The sequence below is a fragment of the Eublepharis macularius genome, chromosome 6, assembly GCF_028583425.1.
Source record: "Eublepharis macularius isolate TG4126 chromosome 6, MPM_Emac_v1.0, whole genome shotgun sequence".
Classification (NCBI taxonomy): Eukaryota; Metazoa; Chordata; class Lepidosauria; order Squamata; family Eublepharidae; genus Eublepharis; species Eublepharis macularius.
In genome coordinates this window covers 8,853,143-8,876,478 of record NC_072795.1, presented here as the reverse complement: position 1 = coordinate 8,876,478, position 23,336 = coordinate 8,853,143, and the positions used below count along the sequence as shown (strand labels likewise).

Here is a 23,336-nt window from a genome sequence, read left to right as displayed (position 1 = left end):
CATCACCTTGCTCTGTCCCCTGCCCTGGGCAGGAGGAGGAGCAGCAGCAGGAGCAGCAGCAGGAGCAGCAGCAGGAGCAGCAGCAGCAGGAAGAGCAGCAGCAGGAGCAGCAGCAGCAGGGGGAGGAGCAGCAGGAGCAGCAGCAGGAGGAGCAGCACACTCCAGATGTCTCTTCCCTTACTGCCCTCTTTAGCCCTTACAGGAACCTGCTTTTAACGGATTCCCCTTACCACCTCCCTTGTGCTATTCCCAATCCTCACCTACCCTCCTCATCTGGCCTTTCTCCCAGCCTATCCAAGGGGAGGGGAGGGTGGCCTCTGCAGTTCTCTTGCCCTGCACTCCCTACCCCAGTCTAAACATGGTGTTTGCTTATCCCTCTGCCTGGCTCATTTCTGCTGCTTGGGGCCGATGCCTGCTGCTGTAGTGCTGGGGGGGGGCGTGGAAAGGAGGACAGCATTGCCAGACAATCCCTTTATATGGAAGAAAAGTCTATAGTTCCAAATCATCTTTATTATTCATCTCTTTGAGTCCACCTCCCTACAATACAGCCCTCCTATCTCAGAAGAAAGCCCTCTTGAATAATTCAGTCTTGAACTGTTTGTGGAAAGTCACAAGAGTGGAAGCTTTCCTTATCTCTTCAGCTAGGCTATTCCGGGGTGGGGGTCACCATAGAGAAAGTACAAGTACAGGCAACTGTTGAGTTTGCCCATGTGCAAGGTGGCACGTGCAGAAGGTTGTGTTCAGATTAGCAAAGCTGCTGTAGCTGAACAGAGAGAGAGAGAGGCAGTCCTGTAGATATACCAGACCAGACCAAGGCCATGAATAGCTTTGTACGTGACAGCTAATACCTTGAATTGAGCCCAGGAGCTGATAGGCAGACAGCAGAACAATTACAACTGTTTGTTTGATTTATATATATTCCCTTCATGAAGGAATGAAGTCACCCTGATTAAGCTTGACAACAATGTGAAGAAGAAATGTCCCGCCCTTTTAACAGAGGTTTAAAGCAATCGAGTCTTGATGTTACCAGGGAGTGAATCCATGTGGCCAGATGAGCTGGGTAAAGGTAGGAGGCCATCTTCCAGCCTAGATTTGGTTGGTAGAAGGCATTTTTTGAACTACAAAGGTCAACTGTGTCAGGATCTGCCATGCTGGGGGAATGTAGCCTGTGTAATGCCATATTAATTTCTGTAGTTGTTTAGTCTCTCTCCCCTCTAGGTCCCTTCAAATACATTTCCATGGGAGAGGATGCTATGTCTTATCTGTTTTCTTCTTAGTTGACCTTGATGAACCAGCATTCACACAGAGAAGCTGCCTGCTATGTGAACTCTGGGGGGAGGCTGGGATCTGAGACTTTGAAGTGTACCAACTTTCATTTTGTAACTCATTCCTAACAAAGCTTTGCTCAGCCAGGATCTGCTTGGTCCTGGAATGTGGACATCTGGGCCTGAATGCTGTCCTTCTAATAAAACCTTTTGAAATCAAAAGACCTTGTCTTCTTGCAGAAGGGAGGAAGGCAGACTCTAGCCAACTGGAATGCCATAGCCTGACAAACTGAACCCCATAAAAAGATGGGAGTACAATGTCCTTCAATATCTCTGTCTTCCCAAACAGCATCACTTCTGTCTTGTTTTGGTTCAGCTTCAGTTTGTTCACTTTCAAGCAACTGACAACAGCTGTCAGACAGTGACCTAAAACTTCTACTGCTTTGAATATGTTATTATTTGCATTGTTCTCTAATTCTTACTGAAATATTCACTAGTTGTCTTATGCTGGTTGATTGCACTGTTTTATATCCTATAATCCACCTTGAGTCAACAGGAAAGGTATATTATGAAGGAAGGAAGGAAGGAAGGAAGGAAGGAAGGAAGGAAGGAAGGAAGGAAGAAAGAAAGAAAGAAAGAAAGAAAGAAAGAAAGAAAGAAAGAAAGAAAGAAAGAGACTTTTCTGTTACCTTAGGGATAAGAAATCCCATAATCTTCACATCCTTTGCACATTGTCTTGGGATGCCAAACAATAAGTTATATTTTGAACGCTGGATCTCATGAATCACAGCATTGGTATAGGGAAGATTCTTCCGATCTTGGTAGGAGAATGATTGAGAGGAACCCAAAACATCGTCTATCTCCTTCTGGACTTTTTCTAAGGGAATGAAACCAAAGATTTATTTTGGGTACAGGACTAGAAAAGCAATGAGAAATATAAATGGCAAAAGGAATTTATTCCATATCATTCTTTTAAAAGAGTCTGAATATCAGCTCAGGTATGAGAACTAGCAGTGCTATGAGGAACTAGCAGTGCTATCCTTCTTTAAAAATAGTTTTTTATTTATTTTGAATAATAAACTCAAACATAAAAACATAAAACATTAACTACATGTTACATGTTATAATCATCTGATTCATATCTCTACAGTTATCCACTGCTTCAATCATGAATAATCCTGAACCTAAACACAACATCTAAATTCTCTACAAGAAAATATCATTAATTTAAGCATCTCTCTATATAAAGACAGGTGTCTTCCCGACTGACTCATCAACGCCCAGCCCAAACCCCTGGGCCTAGAATCATGAAATTTGGGGAGAACATTACTTTCATGACGTAAACACACACTAAGAAGAGATTTTCGTTTAGGTTGGAAGCCATGTTGGTGTGCGGTATAACACCAGGGTTTGAGTCCAGTGGCATCTTAGAGACCAACAAGCTTTCACAGTGTAAGCTTTCAAAAGTCAGAGCTCCCTTCTTCAGACTGCAGTTCTGCAAACTGTACTTCAAGGAGGCTGGTGCAAACACTGGATGATGAAGCAACAGCAATAGCAATAATTTTGGGGTGGTGGTGAACAGTAGTCAACATTAGATTTATAACAAATGTTATACTACCAGTTTCTCCCTAATGGGGAATTCAATCCCTGCTTCTGTCTGATAAAGGGAGCTCTGACTCTTTAAAGTTTACACTTTACACCCTGAAAATCTTGTTTGTCTCTAAGGTGCCCCCGGACTCAAATCCTGCAGTCAAGGTAGTGAGCCATCTTCCAGGATAGACTAAACTGGAAGAAGGCTTTTTTAAAAATCTGCAATAACTTGCTTCTCTTGCAGCAGGGTTGGTGGATCCATGATCCCTAGGCTCTTAATCAAGTAAGTGAGGGTCAATTAAAACCCATCAAAAACAGGAAGAACAATGTCTTTCAAGATCTCCCCTTTCCTAACCAACATCACTTCTGTCTTGTCTCAATTTCAATTTGTTCATTTTCAGCCATTTGAACACAGCCTTGAGGCAGCAACTCAAGACCTCTACCGTGAGATGCAGAGCCGGGTGTCATCTGCACATTGAAATATCCAGTTCCACAACTACAGATGATTTCTCCTAAAGGTTTACATAGAAGTTGAGTGATTTCCATGCTCATAGATACAGAGGAGTTTGCCATGTTAGTCTGTAGTAGAGTCCAATAGCACCTTTAAGACTAACCAACTCTATTGTGCATAAGCTTTCGAGAGCCATAGCTCTCGAGAGCTGTGATGCATATGACAAAGAGAGCTGTGGCTCTCGAAAGCTTATGCTACAATAAAGTTGGTTAGTCTTAAAGGTGCTACTGGACTCTTTACTATAGAAGTTGAGTAACATGGAGAATAAAATTATGCTCTGTGGAAGCCCACAAGATAATCCTCACACTAAAAATAACTTTGTTAGTATTTGATGGAAAAGAACTGGAAAGCTCACTGGCATACAGAATTTTGTTGACTGGGCAATCAAAAGAACTGAATAAGCATATTCAATCATGGGACTACATGACATAGGTGATCTATGGGTAGTTCTTTCTATGCCTTCTTTATAGATTAAAAGGAGACACGGAAGGGAGATAATTGGTTTGGGTTAGCAATGGTGAGGGCAGGAGAGGTTTATCCTACCCTTGTCTATAACAGATAGGATGAATGTTTAATATATAGAATATGGACAATCCTTTATTTTGGTTGTTGGGGGTTTTCCGGGCTGTATAGCCGTGGTCTTGGCATTGTAGTTCCTGACGTTTCGCCAGCAGCTGTGGCTGGCATCTTCAGAGGTGTAGCACCAAAAGACAGAGATCTCTCAGTGTCACAGTGTGGAAAAGATGTAGGTCATTTGTATCTACTCAGGAGGGGTGGGGTTGAGCTGAGTCATTCTGTAAGAGTTTCCCAGGGTGTGGAATGCTAATGGCGGGAGGCTTCACTGTATCCTGAGGAGGTTCTTTTGCATATGGATTGGTGCTTGATGTGCTAATCTTCTCTGCAGGGCTATTGTCGGGTGTGGAGTGTTTTGTTGGCCTGGTGTTTTTCAGAACTGGAGCCCATGCTTTGTTCATTCTTAAGGTTTCTTCTTTCCTGTTGAAGTTTTGCTTATGCTTGTGAATTTCAATGGCTTCCCTGTGCAGTCTGACAAAGTAGTTGGAAGTGTTGTCCAGTATTTTGGTGTCCTGGAATAAGATACTGTGCCCTGTTTGAGTTAGGCTATGTTCAGCCACTGCTGATTTTTCAGGCTGTCCAAGTCTGCAGTGTCTTTCGTGTTCTTTTATTCTTGTCTGGATGCTACGCTTTGTGGTCCCGATGTAAACTTGTCCACAGCTGCAGGGTATACGGTATACTCCTGCAGAGGTGAGGGGGTCTCCTTTATTTTGATAGATATTTGGACTTCTTGATTATCAAGGATGATGCATAAGTGAGTTCCCTCCTGAAGGAAAATTCAAGGACAGTTATGGAAAACTAGCTAATGGATTTGGTATGAGTTGCACTACAATAAGGCAGTAGAAAACAGGAGATGGCTTTATCTGAGCCAGGCCTCAAGACCAGCTGGGAGTTCTTCATTCAATGTCTAGTCTGAGCTCTACATCTTGCAAAGCAGTAATAAAGAAAAGGGTCTCTGAGCATGTGCAGAGTACCAGCTTTACTTTCATGCAGCTAAGAGCAGGGCCTAGATCTGGAATCCATTGTTAGTGCCAAAAGAAATGAAATGCCTCTGATCATATGCAGAGTGCTTTGCCTGCATGAATAAATGGTTGCTATAGTGAGGCCTTATGAATAAGGATGATATAGGAAGAGGTGTAGCAATGTGTAGTAATATACAGAAGGAAACCAAGATTAAAAATACATGTCTATTTTTATTGGTACATGAGTTATTGTTATACATTAAATCTCTCACATGTAAATTTTCAGTGTAATAAGGGATATAGCATGGACAAAAATGGAGGGATTTGTCAAGCATGTGGGGCTAGTATGAAATCTCCGAATAACTGTAATCCATTGCATTAAAAAGCCCAAATTAACTTCTCTGTCAACATCAAAGGGGCTTTTTCTCACATTGCACATTTTCTCACCTTGGATATCTGGATGATTCACCATGAGGACTAGCGCCCAGAGAAGCGTGCTGGTGGTTGTTTCTGTTCCTGCAGCAAAAAGGTCTAAAACGCAATTGGACAAGTTCTCTGTATTGTAGGTAGAGCTGGGATCGTTCTTGCACTGTTGTAGACAATGAGACAAATAAAATGCAGTTTTTTAATTCAAAGCATTTTGCTATTCTTGTGTATGTATGTATGGTGCCCTCAAGTCAGAGTTGCCTTATGGTGACCCCTGGTGGGGTTTTCATGGAAAGATACTATCGGAGGTGGTTTGCCATTGCCTGCCTCTGCAACCTTGGTTTTCATTGGAGGTCTCCCATCCAATTACTAACCAAGGCCGACCCTGCTTAGCTTCTGAGATCTGACGAGATCAGGCTCTCCTTGGCTATTCAGGTCAGGGATTTTGCTATTTTTATCAAAGCTCTATTCAAAGTTCCAGAAAACTGAGTCTGAAAATACAGGAGATGGGCCAATCTGATCAGTGAAATAGGTCTCCTTGGTCTCTGCCAGAGCTAGTCTCTAGATACCTTAAGGTAGATGGGCTGCCTGGGCTTTAACCTTCTTTTTAAATATATATTTTACATTTTTTTACAGAAATGTTTACAGAAACATATGTAGGCTTCGATGAATGTGCTACAAATATCTAAAAATAAATTCATATTGTTTGTCTATTTAGTAATAGTGAAACCACATTATCATACTGGAGTGCCGAGTCCTTAATTTCCAACAACTGTGACAGAAAAAAGAAGGCTTTTTTCTAAATAAGACTTTGCCTGTCTTCTTTTCTGCTCTCTCATTCAGTTCTTCTTGACACTGGGTTGCATAGATGGTTAGTGCTACCCCCAGGACCTTGGAATATATAGGAATAGACCCTGGTTTATATGTTAACCCTTTTGGTTCCAGTCTGCAGTCCAGATGTCCTCAAAGGGCCCTCTCTTAGGGCTAGAGAAGAGTCATGGGGAGCCATTTGAGTATCCTTACACTAGAGACATAACATGTTACAAGGAAAAGAGAGTGTATTGTGCCAACAAATTATCCTGTGCTTCACACTCATCTCTACACACTCAATGTAATTCAGAAGTATTAGCCCCCACAACATCTTAAATCATGACATTTTAAATTACATGGTATTACATTTTTAAATTACATGGTATTAAATTACACGGTATTACATTTTTAGCAATTCTGGAGAGAGTACATGGTTCCCACTAATTTTTTTCCCCTCTCCGCAATCATGTAAGGTTGATTAGGCTGGGAGAGAGAAAATACCCCAAGATCATCTTTGCTATGTGATAAAATGTTGGCTTTGAAATGCTGAACACCAAACCAGTACTTACTTTCTCCATCTGAAGTAGGTAGTAATCGATGAAATCCTGTGGTTCATGCATGGCCTGATGTTTTCTATGCATTTCTATCTCTTTGTTTGCAAAGGAACGTACAAAATCATTGTAGGCGATTGCCTCCTTGTGAGGCCCTGGAAGATGTTTCATGAGCCATGGGAAGAAATCGTACAGCTACAGGAGAGATAAAAAGCAAAGTCCCCTGACTACCACAAGGAGGCGCTGTAATATAATCCATAAACCAAACCCTGTTTGTTCCCACTTCAAACAAACTGTGCGTCAAGCTACAAGTGATGAATGACACTTGCCTGGCAAGTGAACAGACTCACATGTATTCCTCCCTGTTCACTTGCCTTTGAGAGCCAAGCTACAAGTGACGCCTTACACAGGTTGGACACTTGTCAGTTTCCCTCAAGTTTTGATGGGAAATGTAGGCATCCTGGTCTTGCAGCTGTAATGGAGAGCCAAGCTGTAAAACCGGGATGCCTGCATTTCCCATCAAAATGTGAGGTAAGCTGACAAGTGTCCAACCTGTGTAAGGCGTCACTTGTAGCTTGGCTCTCACTTGCTCTCTACTTGCTCTCCACTTGGAGAGCAAGTGAATGGCAAGTGAACAGGGAGGAATACACATGAGTCTGTTCACTTGCCAGGCAAGTGTCATTCGTCACTTGTAGCTTGACCCTGTCTCAAATGTTTGGGGTTTTTTTTCTGAAAAACATCTTTAGGATGCTTCAGAGAAGGAACTGTGGGGATTGGACTGCTGAAACATACATCCTGCTGAAACATACATTATCCTATATGTCTGTTCAGCATAGCACCCATCCCACCCCAGCATCTAATCTCCCGTGCAGAAAAAATAGCCCCTCCCATCATTTTCCCTCACCCAACTGCAGCCTGTAAAGGTGATTCTCACTAATTAGTTAGCATCCAAAATATGGAAAGGTAACATGTCGCTCCCTCCGAAGTCCACCTTCTGCCACTGCTAACGCTCCTGTGTGGTACTACGTAGCAAGGCTCTTGGAAGCTGACCTGTGCTCAATCGGTCATCAGCAGCAGAGGCTCAGCAGGAAGGAGATGTCACCAATGCCACGGGATGCCTGGGGAGACTCAGGGATATATCAGATCGTTCCCATCGCTCCACAGTGACATGCTGATTTCAGTTCTTGTGGCATGGAAAGTCTCTTCAGCATGTTGCTTGCGATGAAAAGACATCACCAGTGAGCCCCACATGAGCCACTAAGTCCACCTCCCCACAACATTTGGCTAGGAATGTTATCCCTGTGCTGAGGGCAAGGGATCTCCTGCTCCCACCCTCCTCCTCCAGCCTTTACTCATCTAGCTAAGAGGGTTAGGGTTAGGGTTAGGAGTGATGACATCATGCTGCCCCTGAGAGCACTCCTGTTTTTCTCAGTGGGCCAATTTTGGCTCCAAAGGGGTCAAATCAGGCCCATTTGGGGCCTAAATCAGCCTGCTGAGAAGCACGTGCATGCTCCCATGCCTTTGTGATGACGTCACTTCCCAGGAAAGGCCGAAAATGTAAGCACCGGGTCCCCCACCTCCCACTGGGAGGGTAGAGGAACATGGCAACCCTAGACCTGGCAGCCCTTCTTGCACTTGTAAATGCACTGGGGGGGCCTTTGCGAGACAAGACATGTTTGACACCATAGGGGGAAAAAGAAGCTCACAAAATGAAAGAAGGTTGCTGTAAACCGTAAGGAATGAAATAAGGCATCTCTCAACTTGAGGAAGTCTTCATCTTCAATAGAAAACCGCTGACCAAAAGTCAGAGCACAGACCACATTGGTGACGGAATTAGTGATGGGTAATGTAGGGTCAAGAGGTTGCCCTGAAAAATAAAATAATGAATGTTCATATTACTATGCATTCTAACTCTCTGGTTAATACTAACAGCAGGATTTCATAGTGGAGCCATCCCCAAGAGAAGGAGGCCTCTGGAATCGAAATCCTGCCAGTCTTAGAAGGTGCAAAAAGGGTCAGGGTGGCATGGTAGTGGGAATGATGGACAGCCAATGTAGTCACTCCTACTGTTAGACAGGCAAACTAAATATTAATCCAAACAGGTTCTGCTTCGTTCCTACACAGTAAGCTAGGCACTATTGGCAGTGTCAAAGAAGACTCTGTTTGTACATGCGCTTCTTTCTCATGTAAACAATTATGCTTTTGCTGAAAAGAGGCCAGGAAATATTTGCAACACACATCCAAAAATCATAGCCCAATTGATTCCTAATTGTCAGCAGTGATCAGAAATGCTGCCATGAAATGTAGCAGAAATATACCAAAAATATTCAAGAAGTGTTGTGTTTCTTCTCTGAGGAAAAGAGTGGGTAAGGACCCAAATGCTAGGATAATTTCTGGGCACTTTTTTGCTTTATTAAGGTGCATATTTTTTTAGAAAAACGGGTAGCTTAATAAGAAAGCAGACAAGTTTGAGGGATTTTAGGTGTCAGCACATCTGAGGATTCCTTGAATGTGGGATATTGTGCTTAGTAGGTTAAATGTAGTTGGAGATACAGCTAACTCCTGAATATGTTTTATTTTGATTCACTCAGGGCCAAGCTACACATGACGAATGACACTTGAACGGCAAGTAGATTGAGTGGAGGGCAAGTGAACAGGGAGAAATACACTTGCCATTCAAGTGTCATTCGTCATGTGTAGCTTGGCCCTCAGGGTCTAGTTGAACATGTAGGTTTTTAAAGACTTGTGTCTGTGTTCCTCATAGGAGTTGTGGGGGCTGTGGGGAAGGCCTGTTAAATAATAAAGGAGACCCTAAACAGCCTCAGAAGCCACCATGTGTGGGAGGGGGGGGGCTCTTCCCTTCCCCTCAAGCCATTTTCCAAAAGAGCCAGTGGGAGAGGAGTCTCTGGTTTTGCTGCTTCACATGGAGTATTCTGTGTACATGGAGCAGTAAAAACAAGGAAATTACCCTCCCCTCCGTCAAGCTATTTTGACATTTCCTCTGCAGTGTCATTCCAAGGCTATTTGGGCTCACCTTTATTTTTTAAGACTCCTTCCCCTCTGCCCCCACAGTTCCTATGGGGAACCCAGAGTCAACTCTTTAAAAATGTGCATGTTTAGCTTGATCCTCAGAGACAGAGAAAAGCTTTGTGGTTCCCTAACACCGGGCTCAGTACTGTACAATACAAGTTGAGAAGATACAATGCTTCATTTAACAACTAAGTGACTCTTGCCAACAAACCTGGCTTTCAGACAAAGCATCTCACACTTACTCTAATGGGCTTATGATTTTCCCTTTTCCAAAGAACCCTTCTAATTCTCTCCTCAGTATGAGGAATTTTGAGAAAGGTCCAGATTTCCTAACTCCCTCTTACTCTTTCTTTTTATCAACTTCATCTGCTTCCATCATCCATCTCTAACTGGTTACTATATTTATCTTCCTGGCAAGCTGTGGAAAATCCTTTCAGGGTAAGACTTTTACAGGAATATCTTCTCAGACTCCCATTTGCCATAGTCCTTTCCACTGGTTGTATTCTACCTCAACTTTGGACCCCATCGACCTGGTCAGTTACCACCAGTTTCAAATCTCCCGTTTCTGGGTAAGGTGATTGAGTGGGTGGTGGTGGAGCAGCTACAGGGTTTCCTGAATGATTCCTCATCCCTAGATCCCTTCCAGTCTGGCTTCCGCCCAGGACATGGGGTGGAGATGTTGCTGGTTGCCCTCACGGATGATCTCCGCAGGCAGCAGGATCACGGCAGATCGGCACTGCTGATACTACTGGATCTGTCAAGTAGCATTCGATATGGTCGATTATGATCTACTGACCCACCGCCTTGCCAATGTGGGGATACGAGGGACTGCCTTACAGTGGCTTGTCTCTTTTCTCCACAGTTGGGGACAGAGGGTGGCACTTGGGGAGAAATTGTCATCCCGCCACCCATTGGGGTGCGGTGTCCCTCAGGGGGGCAATACTCTCCCCATTACTGTTGAATGTTTATATGCGCCCCCTCGCCCAGCTGGTGTGGAGTTTTGGACTTGGGTGTCATCAATATGCTGATGACATCCAACTATATCTGATGATGGACGGACGGCCCGACTCTGCCCCAGATGTCTTGGAGCTTGCCTTCAAAGATGTGACTGGATGGTTGAAGCAGAGTCAGTTGAAATTAAATCTCACAAAGACGGAGGTCCTGCATGTGGGTCTGGGGGCCGTGGGCATGGGACTCCGGCTCCCTGATCTTGATGGAGCACTACTTGTGCTGGTTTTGAGAGTTAGGAGCCTGGGGGTGATCCTGGATGCCTCCCTGACTATGGAGGCACAGGTCGAAGCGGTTGCCCGGTCTTCATTTTTCTATCTAAGACAGGCCCGGCAGCTTGTCCCCTACCTATCAACCCATGACTTAACTGCAGTGATCCAAGCAATGGTCACCTCTAGATTAGACTACTGCAACTCGCTCTATGCAGGGCTTCCCCTGGGCCTGATCCAGAGGCTACAGCTGGTCCAAAATGCAGCTGCATGAGTAATTGCAAGGGTCTCAATTAGGGAACATATAACGCCTATACTATGCCAGCTGCACTGGTTACCAGTTGAGTACTGGGTCCAGTTCAAGGTTTTGGTGTTGACCTAAAAAGCCCTATGCGGACTGGGCCCAGCATATCAGCAGGACGGCCTCTCCTCATATGTACCCCCCCAAAGGATGCTTCATTCAACAAATAAACATCTGTTGGTGGTCCCTGGCCCAAGGGAGGCCTGCCTGGCCTCAACCAGAGCCAGGGCCTTTTCGGTCCTGGCACCGACCTGGTAGAACTCTCTGTATGAGGAAACCAGGGCCCGGTGGGATTTATTATCTTTCTGCTGGGCCTGTAAGACAGAGACGTTCTGCCAGGCATATGGCGGAGGCTAGGTTGGGCCCCCACTGGCCACACTAAAGATCTGTCCACCACCCCACATATGAGCCAGGGCTTGAAAAGCAGTATTTTTCATTGCCATCTGAAGAGAAGCTGTATTGTATAAAGTTGTTTTAATGTTATTTGTATACTGTTTTATCTGTTTTTAACTGTATTTATGTAATTTGAAATGTTGTACTCCACGCTGAGCCCGCCTGGTGGGGAGGGTGGACTAAAAATCTAATATAATAATAAATAAATAAATGTTTATTTTGTTACGCTCGGGAAAGGCAGCTGGTGACCGTGGCCACTTTAAAAATTGCAAGAAAAGCAAAGGGGAATGGACAGCTGAGCACACCTTTCACAACTGGGTGGAAGGGTATGGAGTACACATGGGGGTTGTCACAGCAGAGTACCTGGAGAAGGCCTGGCACCTTGGAGGCCACTTGTTGCAAGTAGAACACATTAGGACAGCAGAAGGTGACAAGGCAGCTATTGAGTATGATGAGGAATTCAGGAAGAGGGCATCCAGCAGTGAGCATGCCAGGTGGGATTGAAAGGATGGTGATGTCTGGATTGAGACAGTCAGGATGACTGGATGGGGCAGCACAGAGTGTGCTCTGGCCCAGAAAGGGGCATGAGATGGTACATGATCAGGAGACCTTATTGGGAGTTTAATCTGGGCAGATGCCAACAGACCCAGTGTAGGTAAGATCACATCTGCAAAAGATGCTATGGGCAGCACTCCCGGCATGCCCTTGGAGCTCTGATGCACAGAAGTCCTTTTGGAGCAGTGAGGGAAAGACAAAAGAGGATGACAGGAGTTGAGCCTCTGTGGGGGGGCTCCAGGAGGGACAAATAGGAGACTGCTGGATCCTGGCCAGGACACCAGTCTCCCTGGCAGTGCTTTGGCCCATGCTGGAGTGCTACCAGAACTGGAAGGCTGCAAAAATTATTTGGGATGGTTTCACGAAAGGCTTCAGGATTCCATACAGATGGCCATGTGTTGTGATGGGTGTGGACTATTTGAAATCAGTCCAGGACCTGCCACATGTGGTGGCAGCCAAAATTCAGAAGGAGTTGGTTGTGAACTTTAGAGTATCCCCTTTGGGAGTGGTTCCTAAGAAGACACTGGGAGAATATCACCTGATCCACCATTTTCCTACTCAAAAGGTTCATCAATCAGCAATGCAATCCCCCAAGCACTGTGCTTGTTGCGATACTCTTTTTTAGATCAAGCTGTGAACTTAGTGCATGTCTGCAGGCTGGGCACCCTGAAGGCAAAGTGTGACATTCCATCAGCCTTTCGACTACTGCCAGTACACCTGGATGATTATTGCCTCCTGGACTTCAAGTTCCATGGGCAGTAGTATGTGGATAAGGCCATGCCGAAAGGATGTGCAGTACCATGCACTGCCTTCAAAACATTCAGCATCTTTCTGGAATGGACAGCAGAATTCTGAGAGGGCACTCTGTATTTCACACATTACTTAGATGATTTCTTAATGGTAGATCCAGCAGGTATCACTGCATGTGCAGAGCTACTACAGTTGTTCAAGAGGATCACAGGGAAACCTGGCATGCTGCTTGCACAGGACAAAATAGAGGGCCCCTACAGACTGCATGACATACTTTGGTATATTGATAAATTCAGTAAAGGGCACATGCAGCCTGCTGCAAGACAAGTTGGGAGCTCTATACAGTAAGGTGGAGAGTGCCTTGGGGAGGGCCAAGTGAACCTTGAAAGAGATCCAGTCCTTGTTGGGCTACTTAAACTTTGCCTGAAAGTTGGTGGTCCCTGGGAGAGCCTTCTGCGCATGCTTGGCCAGAGCTACTGCAGGGGCTAGCATGGTGCACCATCACATGCAGGTCACCAAGGGGATGAAGGCAGATTTGTGAGTATAGAAAACATTTCTGGCAGACTTCAATAGCATCTCAATCTGGTGCAAACCAATAGAAACTGGAGCATCCTTTCACAGGGAACGTAGGGTTTGGACGTAAAGAGTTTCTCCCACAAACGCAGCTTGTAACCTTCCATGATGATTTGGTGGTTGCCAATGCTCAAGTTAACCACCAAGAGAGTATTGGTGTCTTCCATAGCAGTCCAATTTTCTGCCATCTTTGTCTAGTGGAGCAGAGTGTGACCCAGAGTGTGACAGTGAGATGAACATCTTAGTTCTGACAAATAGAGAGATTCAGATCTGGGCTCACTTTGCTGGCTTGAAGTTGGGAAGCATGCTCTTGAAGTCAAAGCTTGGATCTGAGCTGATGTCTCCTCCACCGGTGTTGGTTCTCTGCAAGGGATCAATTTGAACACATGCTCCACCATCCAAACATCTGAGTCTTCTATGACAGGAGCTGGGTCTGGTTCCTGAAGTTTACCCTCGTAAAACAACCTTTCCGGGGAATTAAGATGCAGTGATGGGGTCCTCAGAGCCACCAACACAACTTCCTCATGGAGTTGTCTAACCTATCTTGGTCCTTGGACTCGGCACTGGAGGAGTGTTTAGTTTTCTTAGACCTCTTTGCTGCAGGCTCAGAAGATGATATCAGCTCCAATGAGGTGCATGGAGTGTGCATCTTTGTGGTGACCAGTTCCGACTTCAGAACCAAGTTAACTGATGCCACAGAACTGGCCCTTGATCTGTAGTCTAGAGTGGCCAAGGTTGAAAGGGATCTTTAGGGTCATCTAGTCCATCCTCCTTCACAAAACATGTATATGCATATCACCAGATCATACACGTTTCAGCCAAGAGGCCTTCCTGAATGATCCTGAATAAATTGCTACACACACAGTGTGTAATAGGCCTAATCAAGTACAGACTGAAACAGAGAGATGCTATAAAATAATGGTAATGGAAAGCATGGATAGGAATCCTAACTTTCCACTGAAAGTGAATATGCATGCCTCAGGTACAATAATAAGAATGATGGTAGCCAGTTTAGGGGAAATCATATCCTGATAATGTATATAGTAACAGCAAAATGTCTCCTAGTAACACATACCCTTTTCATTTTCAAAAGACTTGACAAGCTGATGGGCCTCCTCTTGTATTTGGTACTCTAGGCCTTTCTTCCCCAGTCCCAGCTTCCGCAGGGTAACTAGCCCAAACTTCCTCTGCTGCTTCCAGGTGTGACCGTTTGCAAGTGCAATACCTGAAGATATCAATGAAAAATTATAGTAATTCATTTAAAATGTTTCAAGTTACTAACCTAGAAAGTACTAGTTTTGTCAGGTCCCAGAGGTATGGAAGGGACCCAGAACTCAACTTTCTTCTAGGAAATGATGTCATAATGCAGGCCCAGGAGCACGCATGCTTTGTACAGTTTTGATTTGGGCCCCATGTGAAGTCCGGGAGCACTTCTGGGGTAGTGCGATGCCATCACACCAGGGAGTGACATCATCACACCACCCCAGGTACATACTAGGAAGGCCTGTTCCCCTGCTCCCACCCCTTCTGGTTTGGTGAGTGATAGCTGGGAGACAAAGAAAGTACCAAATGCAATGCCTATGTACTCACTATTCCAAAATTACTGATCCTTTAAGAATTGCAGTGTGGATCTAGAATTTGTCTCTGTCTCCTAGAGTTATATCTCAGAAACAAGCCCTCACGATACACTTACAGACATTTATATAAAGAACAATGCCCAGAAATTTAGAACTTTTTCAAACAATACAGTTTTTATATCCATACTCATCTACTAATAGATGACTAAAAGAGACAATTACAGACATTCCTGTGATTAAAGTGTCTACAAAAAGTGCCATTTAATGGCATCTCCACAAATTATAATTCCTGAGTGGAACTCTACTCTCGCACTTGTGTTTCCCACCAGATTTGCCAGTTCCCTCCTCCCACTACTAGGGATGCCATCTCTGGGTTAGGAAGTTCCTAGAGATTTGGGGCACGGTCTAGGGAGAGATAGAGTTTGGGTAGGGAGGTAACCAGATACATGATTCGACAGAGTCTCCCTTACTAACCTGCCATTTCCTCTAGGGGAACTGATCTCCATAGTCTGGAGATCAGATGTATTTCCAGGAGATCTCCAGGATCTACTTGGGGATAGACAACAAGTCACCACCATGCTGCCCATGAAAGTCCTTCTGGAGCAGCATTTTGGGGACTGCTGGGTTGCATAGAGATGGAGAAGGGAGGATAGGAGTACTGTGGTCAAGTGGCTGAAAATGAACAAGCTAAGACTAAATCCGGAGATAATGAAACTGATGCTGGTCAGGAAAGTGGAAATCTTCAAGGATTGTGCTTCCTACTTTCAATGGGGTTCAGCTGATCTGGGCAGACTGGTTAAGAGCCTAGGAGTTATACTGAATCCAGCACTGCTACTAGAGTGGCAAGTAAATGCAACTGCAAATATGGCTTTCAGACTAGCCTGAAAGATGGTCCCATACCTTGACCCAGCCATCTTGATTCATTCCACAATAACTTCAAGGCACTCTACATATGTCTCCATTCAAAGTCAACTCAAAGACTCCAGCTGGTGCAGAACACTGCAGCTCAATTATTATTAGGAGCCAGCCAGAGCATGCATATTATTCTTATTCTGTAGTCACTCCATTGGCTACCCATCCCATTAATTACGGGGCTCAATTCAAGGATGTGGCCATTACATACAAAGCCCTTTATGGCCCTTCATATCTTCATGGCCACCTCTCTCACTATGCTCTGCCATGGCAGAGTTGCACATCGGAACAAGGCATTCTGGAGATATCTCCCTGCAAATGGGCAAAAACATCATCTGCTTGCACATGTGAATTCTCTGTTGGCCCTGACAATAAGGAATGGCCTGCCTAGGGAAGTCAGGAAAGCTCACACTGTCCTTGCTTTCTGCAAAATGGTACTACCCGGGAGGGCTTTTTTCTCAAACAATAGGGCTATGCTGTAAGGAAATAGTTCAGAGAGATGTTTCGTAAGGGACAGGGACTATAGACTACACTACAGAATAACATCTGTGGATGTAGACATGATCTTACTGGATAGTTTGTGTATTTTTTAATAGGTCATTGTATCAAATTGGTTCTGTTTTGTTTCCGCAAAGTTTCATCTCTGTTGTCCTGCATTTGAACTATATGCTTCTTTTCAAATTTCTGTTGTGTTGTTTACTGAATATCCCAGGTACTAATTGCATGGATTTACACTGTGTAATCTGCTTCGGGTCAGTGACAAAAGCAGACTATAAATAAATATGTCTACTAAGAAATGATGGATGTCTATGCTAAGCCACTTCTGACATTCTCTGCATAGTTGTATCTGAGCAGCATATTCAAGAAGAAGTAAATCCTTCTATTATTTTCACCAAAGGAGTGTACTTCTCACACTCACGTGAACACAAACACACATAGACATTTCACCAGGATAGCAACTTTGTATAGTAAGCTGAAGTCTCTTCCACTTTGCTTTTCAAATAAAATATGAAACATTGCTTCCACAATAAAACTCTTATTTCAACATCAGTGTAGCCACTTCTGCTGTGTTTTTGTTGGCTGTCTCTCTGTTTTGCTGACATTGAGAGCAATTTTCAAATTTTTATTTACCTACCTTATTTATACTTTGCCCTTTTCACTATGTCTTAATGCAGATTACATAGTATGTAATAATTTGTACTATTATACATTTAAATAGTTCTGTGGTGCCCAATTGTTCATTCTTTATTTCTTTATTTTGTAAACTAGCAATTTGTTTTAAAGCTGAAAAACTCCTGCATGTGGAAGAGATAGGGTTTGTGATGTCACAACAGTACCTGGCCAATCAGTAGAAGGAATGTTCTCCAGTACTCTGTCTTAACATATGACAACATTTATGTATCCTAAGTAGAGGTGGGCACGATCCAAAAAAAAAATACTGATCAAGCTGATCGTGGATCTGCGCGGGCGACGACCCCAGATCACCAATCCTTCCCGAACAAGTCCCCGGGATTGGGGATCGGGGAGGCCAAAGCGGAGGGGTGCCCCACACACACACACTTAGAGCAGAGGGGGAGTTTTTAACCCAGCGACGAGCCACCTCCCCTCAGGGAGGGGACATTTTCACACACACACACACACACACTTAGAGCATGGGGGGGAGTTTTTAACCTGGCGACGAGCCACCTTCCTTCAGGGAGGAGATGTTTTCACACACACACACACACACACACACACTTAGAGCAGAGGAGGGGGAGTTTTTAACCCATCCTTGCCTCTCCAAATATAGAGATACACCCCGTCAACATGTTTCAACCAGCTTTTAAAAAAATAGCAGGGATAGAATCCTCCATTCCTCCCCACCCTGTTTTAAAAGCACTCAGCCAGTCTTCCAAAAGCATATTTTAAACAGGAAGAAAGTAAAACCAGGATCCACACGGATCCTCGAGGATCCTATGGTTTTTTAAATAGGAAAAACACAAATGAAACATCAAATCACATATCACAGCCAGGTCCACAGACTGAAATATAAAAAACACAGATCCAAAAATATTTGGCGCTGCCACAGTGAAAAAACATGAATCTGAGACACGGATCCTCATGAATTTATATAATTTTTACATTGAAACAAAACAAAAAGGCTGTCATATTTTAGAGCTTTTGGTCCTGTGTGTGGCATTGGACATGATCTGGGACAGTATACTGAATTTTGGGTGGCCCCATGTAAAAATCAAGAGGATCCATGAGGATCCATCCTTTTGAACCATGTTTTTGCGCCGTGGCACTGCCACAAAGCAGTGGATGAATGATTTTTTTGGTCCCATTTGTGGATATGGACATGATCTGGTTTTTATGGTGGATTTTGGGTGGCCCCACTTAAAAATCAAGAGTATCCATGCGGATCCGTGCTTTTTTAGCATGTTTTTGTGCCATGGCAGCGCCGCGGATTAGTGGATGCATGATTGTTTTGTTGCTGTCTGTAGACTAGGACATGATCTATAATATGACAGACTTTTTGTTTTGTTTCAATATAAAAATCATATGAATTCATGAGGATCCGTTTAAAATCATATGGATCCAGCTTTTACCCACTCCCTTTTAAACACACACACACAGAGCCGTGAATGAGGTTTTCCCACAAAATACAGTGTTTTAAAAGCAGGTTAAAAACAGAGAGTGACAGACAGAAAAACAGCCATTCCTCCTACAAAGCCCCATTTTTTTAAAAAGCAAAAAAGGTTTGGAGTGCCCATGGCTACAGAACACCCCCTTCCCCCTCCCTCCCCTGGCTGTCTTCTCCCAATTGGTGAGTGCATTGCTGCTCCGTGGAAGGAATCCCTGCTGATCAAGGAAAGCTGGGCTTCCATTCGGGTTGACAGAAGGAGGGGAAACACAGTTCAAGCATTCCCCTGGCTCCATTGCCAGGGCAATAGATTACTGGCGCCAGAGTGTCTGCATCCCCGATCCGAGCACGGATGCCCTGATCCAGGCCCCTCCCGATTGCTGGATCATTGGGCATAGTTGATCACGATCGGCTGAGTCACGATCGCGCGATTGCCATTATCGTGGTTTTTTCCCAATTGTAATGCAGATTGTGCCCATCTCTAATCCTAAATCAATCTCTGATTAAAATTATCAAAGGAATATTTCTTCAGTTTGACCAGTGTGTAAACGCAGCTATGGTGGCAATGCATTTCTTTGCCTAGTACCATCTTTCTGCCACCCTCAGTCTCTACACATAGAATAGCCTTAGGATCTTTCACTTGCAAAAATTCTTCCTATGAATACCTCCTCTAAATCCATGCCTTCTTCATCAGATCACATTTCTTCTTTCAGGATGATATAAAATCCAATGTGAATGATTATCATATCACTGATTATAATGAACTTGGAGCGTAATGATACAGAATTTATGGATGGCAGTTATTATCTCAAACTTACAAACTTTTATGTTTGTATTCATCTACTGGGACTTGTTCTTGTTTTGTATGACACTTCTGTAGGACTTGTATGGGGAGAAAACAATGAAAACTGGTTTGCCAGCCTCCAAGTGGGGCCTGGACATATCCCAGAATTGCAACTGATTTCCAGACAACAGAGAGCCAAACTAAACACATTCTGATTGGGCCTGCAATGTGGAGTCCTCCCCACTCCCCACCGCACACTTTTTCAAGTGCTGGAACACTTGAAAAGGCACCAGGTGGGGGATAAAGACCTGGGCGCCACAAGCCCCATCAGGATCGGGCCCTTCTGGGATTTTAAAATCACTCGAAACTGGTGATGGTGAACCAATGGCAGCTATGGGTCGGGTTTCCTGGTCCCGCCGGGAGGTAGGGAGAGCTAGCACTTTACTCATGCTCATCATGAGGATCAACGTGCATACCCGGGGGCTGACACAAGGACATCACTTCCAGTAGTGATGTCATCATGCCAGCTGCACAATTGCTCCTGTGCTCTGCACGGGGCCAATTTGGCCTATTTGGGGCCCAAATTGGTATCAAACAAAGCACGGGAACGCTCCTGTGGCTAGCACAACGAGTCACATCCAGAATTGATGTCACTGCGACGCATGCACATAGCGTGCGTTCCTGAGGTGCCTGCTGGTGGCGGGCAACCTCTGGGAGCTTGCCCCTCACACCAATTGCTGGGTGATCGGTGGAGCAAATCTCCAGGTGTTTGCCTGCCACTGGCCAGCACCTGGGAACCCTAGCTATGGGATCACCGTCACGTTTAATTTGTAACAGAGAAAAAATTCCCTGGAGAATTTAGTTTCTTTGGAGAGTGGATCTGATGACATTATGCCTCGCTGAAGCTCCTCCCTTCCCTAAGCCCCACCCTCCCCATTCTCTACCCCCAAAATTGCCAGGAGTCTCCCAATGTAGAGCTGGCAACCCTAAAGGAACACTTTCCCCTTTTCACAACGACTTACCCTTTTCATTTCGTATAGCTTTAAAGTAAGGAGCCACTGGTCGCTCATCAAAGTATTCCAAATGTTTGATCACACCTTCTTTCACTGCTTCAAATCCAGAAAATACCATTGTAGGCACAGGCCCTGTCCATATGGTATAAATGTTTCCATATTGCTTTGCCAGCTGCCGTTTGGACCAAAAGAGAGAATAGTAGAGTTATCTTCAAGCAGACAAGATGATTCCAAATGGATATGTTAACCTCGTCCTTCTTCAACTCTTCTGCTGCTCTCCGAAGCTCTTCTCTGCCCATTCTCCTTCCCAGTTATCTTCTCTTCCCTGCTTCTTGCCTTCTCATCAGCCCTCCCCCATGCTTCTTGGACACTTCCTTTCCAAACACCCTGTTGCAACTCCTGTGACACAGTCTGTCCAAGGGTACTTCTACTATTTCAGGGTCTTTTTCTTATTTACCCAGAAGTAACCTCAAAAATATTTTTGGGAAATTTGATTTCATTTACAGAATTTATATTTGGCCTTTCTGCCAAATCAGGGCCAGCAAGGAGGCTAACAATTAAAAGCTGAACATAGCTCTGATGTTCTTGTTGCCTTAAAAAGGAATGTTTGCTTGCATTTTTTCTTTTTTCCTTCTTTTCTATACCCCCAGTCCAACTGTGCAAAGCTACAGCTACAGCTAGACAGAGGGAACTTGCAGCCAGCTGTAGCTTATACAGTTGCCAACTCCAGCCTGGGAAATTCCTGGAGATGTGGAGCAGGGCATGGGGAGGGTGGGGTTTGAGGAGGGGGGACTTGCAACACAAAGTCCACCCTCCAAAGAAATCATTCTACTTCCTCAGGGCACCCATGAAGGACAGCAGTCAATTACCAAAGTCCCCCCCCAGGCCCCCAAGAGCTGAGAAGGCCCATGAAGAAGCACAGCTCATACAGCTGATGGCCCAGCTGAGATCTCTCTACTGAGATCTACCAAAAACTGTTATTGGCCCTCCTCCCTTTTTTTGGTGTAATATGTTTTTTTTTTATTTTATTTTTATTTTTCATAGCTACAAAACACTACACAAAACTATCACAAGGAAAGGGGAGAGGGAAGGGACAAAGGGGGGGTGGAAAAAGAAAAGGGGGGAATGAACTACAAACACTAAACACTACACTTCAATGTTTCCCTTCATACTGTCATAATACAAAAATAGCTCCATAAAATAATGATGGAGTGGTTAATCATACAGAGAATAAACATTTCAAATTCTGATTAAACTTTCCTCCCCCTTCTAGGTCCCGGACGCAATTCTCTCTGTGCAACTGCTGTTGCGATGCTCTCCTCCTCCCCCCCCCCCTCCGGCTCCTCCTTTTCTTCGTTCTTGGTGCAGCAGAGTTCTGGGTTTTTATTCTCAAAATCCTTTAGTTGATCTTCTGATAATATCTTATAGGCCTGATCTTTATATCTGAACCATATTCCTTCTGGGAATAACCATTTGTACTTTATTCCATGGTCCCTCAGAAGTGCTGCAAACTTTTTATATTTAAAACGCCGTTTCCGGACTAGAAATGGAACGTCCTTCAAAATCTTGACTTTCAAACCCATAAAGTCCAAATCCGCATTGTATGAGTTATATAGGATGGTGTCCCGAATCTTTTTAGATGAAAAGTCAATAATGATCTCACGAGGCAACTGTCGCTTTGTTGCATATTTTGAAGAAGCCCGACGGACCTCCAAAATGGCGCTTTTGACCTCTTCTTTAGTCGTCCTCGCGGGTGTCGCCAGTAGTTCCGAGACCAAATCCCACAGATCCTCATTTTTCTCCTCTTTCACGTTTTGGAGACGCAAAATTGTCTGCGTTCGTTCCACCTGTAGCCCGATCAGCTGGTTCTCCACCAACTTCAGCTCCTTTTTTGTAGCCTTCACAAGTGACGCACTTTCCAGAGCAGACTTTTCTGCCCCCCCCCGCTGCTGCCTTAATGGTTTTCACCTCGCTTTCAATTAAGCCCACCCTTTGATCAGTTTCGTTCAGCTTGTCAACAAAGGGTTTTATAGCTTCCACCACCGCCCTGTGTACCAACTCTTCGAGCGACTCCCCCTTCTGCAAGGTAGCCGAGATTGACTTACCGAGAGCGGGACTTTGCTTCTTTGCTGCCATTTTGGGGGGGGGCACCAACAAAATTCTGGAACTCAACGAAGGGGAAGAGCGAGTCTTCTTCAGATCAACCTCTCCTTCACAAACGCTTGTAGAACAGAAGGGATTCGCTTGTTTACAGGCTTCCGCCTGTTTCTTTTACTTGCCGTTTCTCGTTGCCCGGCGGCACTCGAGGCGCCGCGCACATCTGCCGGCCTCCATAGGGACAAACGGGCAATTCCCCCCCCGCATTGATTTCGGGGAGTTCTTCCCGCCGCGTCCCGGACCCTGGCTCCCTCCCTGGGAGTCCTGGGGGCTAATCCTTGCGGGTCAGCCGCCCGGTCAGGGTGCCCGGTCGTTTCCTCCCGGACCAGCCGAGAGGAGCGTCCGGCATGGCTGAGAAAACGAAACCGAATCGGTGTAATATGTTTTTGTGTGCATTTATTGAATTGTTTTCATACTATCTCAAATGTTGTTTTAAATTTAAATTGTTTTAAAATGTTGTTTAGAAAAAAATATATAGTTTTAATGTTCACCACCTTGGAGACGCTATTTGGGTAGAATAGTAGGGTGAATGCTGCCCTCTCCCCTCTCCTCAGGGTCCAGTATTTTTCTGGACCCCATCTGGCAACCATATAAACCATATTTGTATGCTACATAAAAATATAGCATACAAACGCTTTAAATAATAACAAAATAACAATAAGGCTTCATAGGATGATGGACAAGGTCCAGTTTGTGAATGCCTGCAGAATCCAGGGCACTACTGCAGGCACCCACTCCTATAAATAGTCTCAGTTCGTCTCTG

At 44.6% G+C, this 23,336-nt stretch overlaps 1 protein-coding gene across 1 annotated transcript in view; it reads right to left on the bottom strand.

Moving 5' to 3' along the window:
• LOC129332009 (cytochrome P450 2J5-like) overlaps window positions 1–23,336 on the bottom strand; it is a 35,019-nt gene that overhangs the window by 4,072 nt on the left and 7,611 nt on the right. Inside the window, exons 2-7 of the mRNA XM_054982757.1 lie at window positions 20,426–20,588; window positions 14,583–14,732; window positions 8,395–8,555; window positions 6,707–6,883; window positions 5,349–5,490; window positions 1,955–2,142 (exon numbers count right to left, since the gene is read on the bottom strand). Of these exons, the coding sequence (XP_054838732.1) occupies window positions 1,955–2,142; window positions 5,349–5,490; window positions 6,707–6,883; window positions 8,395–8,555; window positions 14,583–14,732; window positions 20,426–20,588 (981 nt within the window). The remainder of the gene's footprint in view (window positions 1–1,954; window positions 2,143–5,348; window positions 5,491–6,706; window positions 6,884–8,394; window positions 8,556–14,582; window positions 14,733–20,425; window positions 20,589–23,336) is intronic.